General features: G+C 49.4%; 1 protein-coding gene across 1 annotated transcript in view; it reads right to left on the bottom strand.

The window, feature by feature from the left end:
- LOC106535294 (coiled-coil domain-containing protein 136) overlaps positions 1-1,428 on the bottom strand; it is a gene marked incomplete at its 5' end in the record, with an annotated part of 9,030 nt that extends 7,602 nt beyond the window's left edge. The window contains 3 exon segments of the mRNA XM_014032269.1: positions 111-185; positions 270-557; positions 1,263-1,428. Coding sequence (XP_013887723.1) covers positions 111-185; positions 270-557; positions 1,263-1,314 — 415 coding nt within the window.
- Positions 1,429-2,156: the final 728 nt, after the last annotated feature.

Below are 2,156 nucleotides of genomic sequence, written 5' to 3'. Positions count from 1 at the left end.
TGTAAACATGTTCTCGTGATATAAACATGTTCTCCTGATGTAAACATGTTCTCCTGATGTAAACATGTTCTCCTGATGTAAACATGTTCTCCTGATGTTAGTGTCAGAACCTTGCAGGTTCTGGATCTGTCTGGTGAAGCTCTCGGCCTGATGAGCGCTGGCCAGCCGCTCCTCCTCTAACAGACCTGAACAGAAACAACAAACAGAACATTCCAGGTTAAAATCTGATCGTTCTGTGAGATGGAACCTTTGGTTCTGCAGCTCCTCACCTTGYAGCTCCATGAAGTTCTCCTCATGTCTCTGAGAATCCTCCCTCATCTCCTCCAGCTCCAGGAGCAGCTGAACCACCTGAGCTCTCAGCTCCTCCAGCTCCTCCTCTTCATCGTTTGCTCCTCCTTCTTGTTCTTCCTCATTGGACTTCCTGTCCTTCTCCTCCTCCTGCTGTCCCTTCTCTCCCCCTCCAGCCGTCTCCTCCTTCTCCTCCTGGGACTTCCTCTGTTTGACTGGCAGAGCTTGTGACCTGACAGGTTTGTCCTCCTTCAGCTCACACAGCTCATCTGTATAAAACACACATGTCTGATGTTTCTGCAGATGTCCCAGCATGCACCTGGGTTTACACACAGGTGTCTCAGCCTGAGGACATGCTGTCCTCTAACACCATCTGAAGGGGAGAAAACTAAATCCTTCATACACAGACTTGACAATCCCAGACACACAAGTGGACTTTCACAATAAAAGCCCTGCAGCAGGATGTGTGGTGTCTTCAGGTTCAGGACATGATTAGTCAGACAAATATGTCCAGAACATGATGTTGTCTCCTCATCTGTCCCTCAATATGTTGTCCATGAGAACATCATCGTCATCATAAAGATGACACAGTGAGATGAGGTGAAAACAACATGATAAAATGAGGATGATGATGATGATGATGACATGAGGAGAACATGTCTTCCTCAGCTCCATCAGCCCKGAGGTTTCCTGAGATGTCAGAGTGAACTTCATCCATCTCTGCTCAGAACCAGGATGAGGACCAACGTCCAGCAGAAGAAAACATCTGCATCAGGATAACAAACAGGATGAGGCTACAMATCTCTGCAGGTTTGGTCCGTCACCAGAGTCCCAGCATCAGGACGGTCTCCAGACCTGAAGATCAACAGTCCTCCGTGTCTCCAGAGGCTTTTATTGTGACACAGGAAGTGGAACAGAGAGAACTTTCAGCGCCAGAGAGGCTCATTAGTGTGAGGATCAGGATCTGCACTCACCTGAAGGATCCAGAACTTCTTCGATGACAGGAGGGAGCCGGAGTCCGTCCATGGTGCTCCTTGATGGAGGAGCTGCTGCTGGTCCTGAAGCAGTGCAGAGACTGAGGGAGGAGGACCAGATGGACTGGACAGAGACCTGGTCACACTCCAGGCAGAGGGAGATGATGCTTCATCATCCTGCAGGAGGTGAGAGAGGAGTAAGGGAGGAGTGAGAGAGGAGTGGGAGAGGAGTGAGAGAGAAATGAGGAAGGGGTGAGTGCGGAATGAATGAGGAATGAGAGAGGAGTGAAGTAGAAATGAGGGAGGAGTGAGGGAGGAGTAAGACAGGGATGAGGTAGAAGTGGAAAGGGAGTGAGATGTAAGAAAGGAGTGAGACAGGAGTGAGGTACAAGTGAGAAAGTGAGAGAAGAGGGAAAGAGGTGTGAGAAAGACATGAGAAAGGAGTGAGAGAGGAGTGAAAGAGATGTGAGAGAGGAATGAGGGAGGAGTGTGAGAGGAGTGAAGTAGAAGTGAGGAAGGAGTGAGAGAGGAGTGAGGGAGGAGTGAGGGAGGAGTGAGAGAGAAATGAGGAAGGGGTGAGTGCGGAATGAATGAGGAATGAGAGAGGAGTGAAGTAGAAGTGAGGAAGGAGTGAGGGAGGAGTGAGGGAGGAGTGAGAGAGGAGTGAGAGAGAAATGAGGAAGGGGTGAGTGCGGAATGAATGAGGAATGAGAGAGGAGTGAGAGAGAAATGAGGAAGGAGTGAGAGAGGACTGAATGAGGAATGAGAGAGGAGTGAGAGAGAAATGAGGAAGGAGTGAGAGAGGACTGTATGAGGAATGAGAGAGGAGTGAGAGAGAAATGAGGAAGGAGTGAGAGAGGACTGTAACATCATTCAGGTCTGTTGCTGCAGAAC

Source organism: Austrofundulus limnaeus, unplaced genomic scaffold (assembly GCF_001266775.1).
Source record: "Austrofundulus limnaeus strain Quisiro unplaced genomic scaffold, Austrofundulus_limnaeus-1.0 Scaffold1407, whole genome shotgun sequence".
Lineage (NCBI taxonomy): Eukaryota > Metazoa > Chordata > Actinopteri > Cyprinodontiformes > Rivulidae > Austrofundulus > Austrofundulus limnaeus.
Note: the sequence above shows the minus strand (reverse complement) of the source record. Positions and strands in the feature narration are given on the sequence as shown.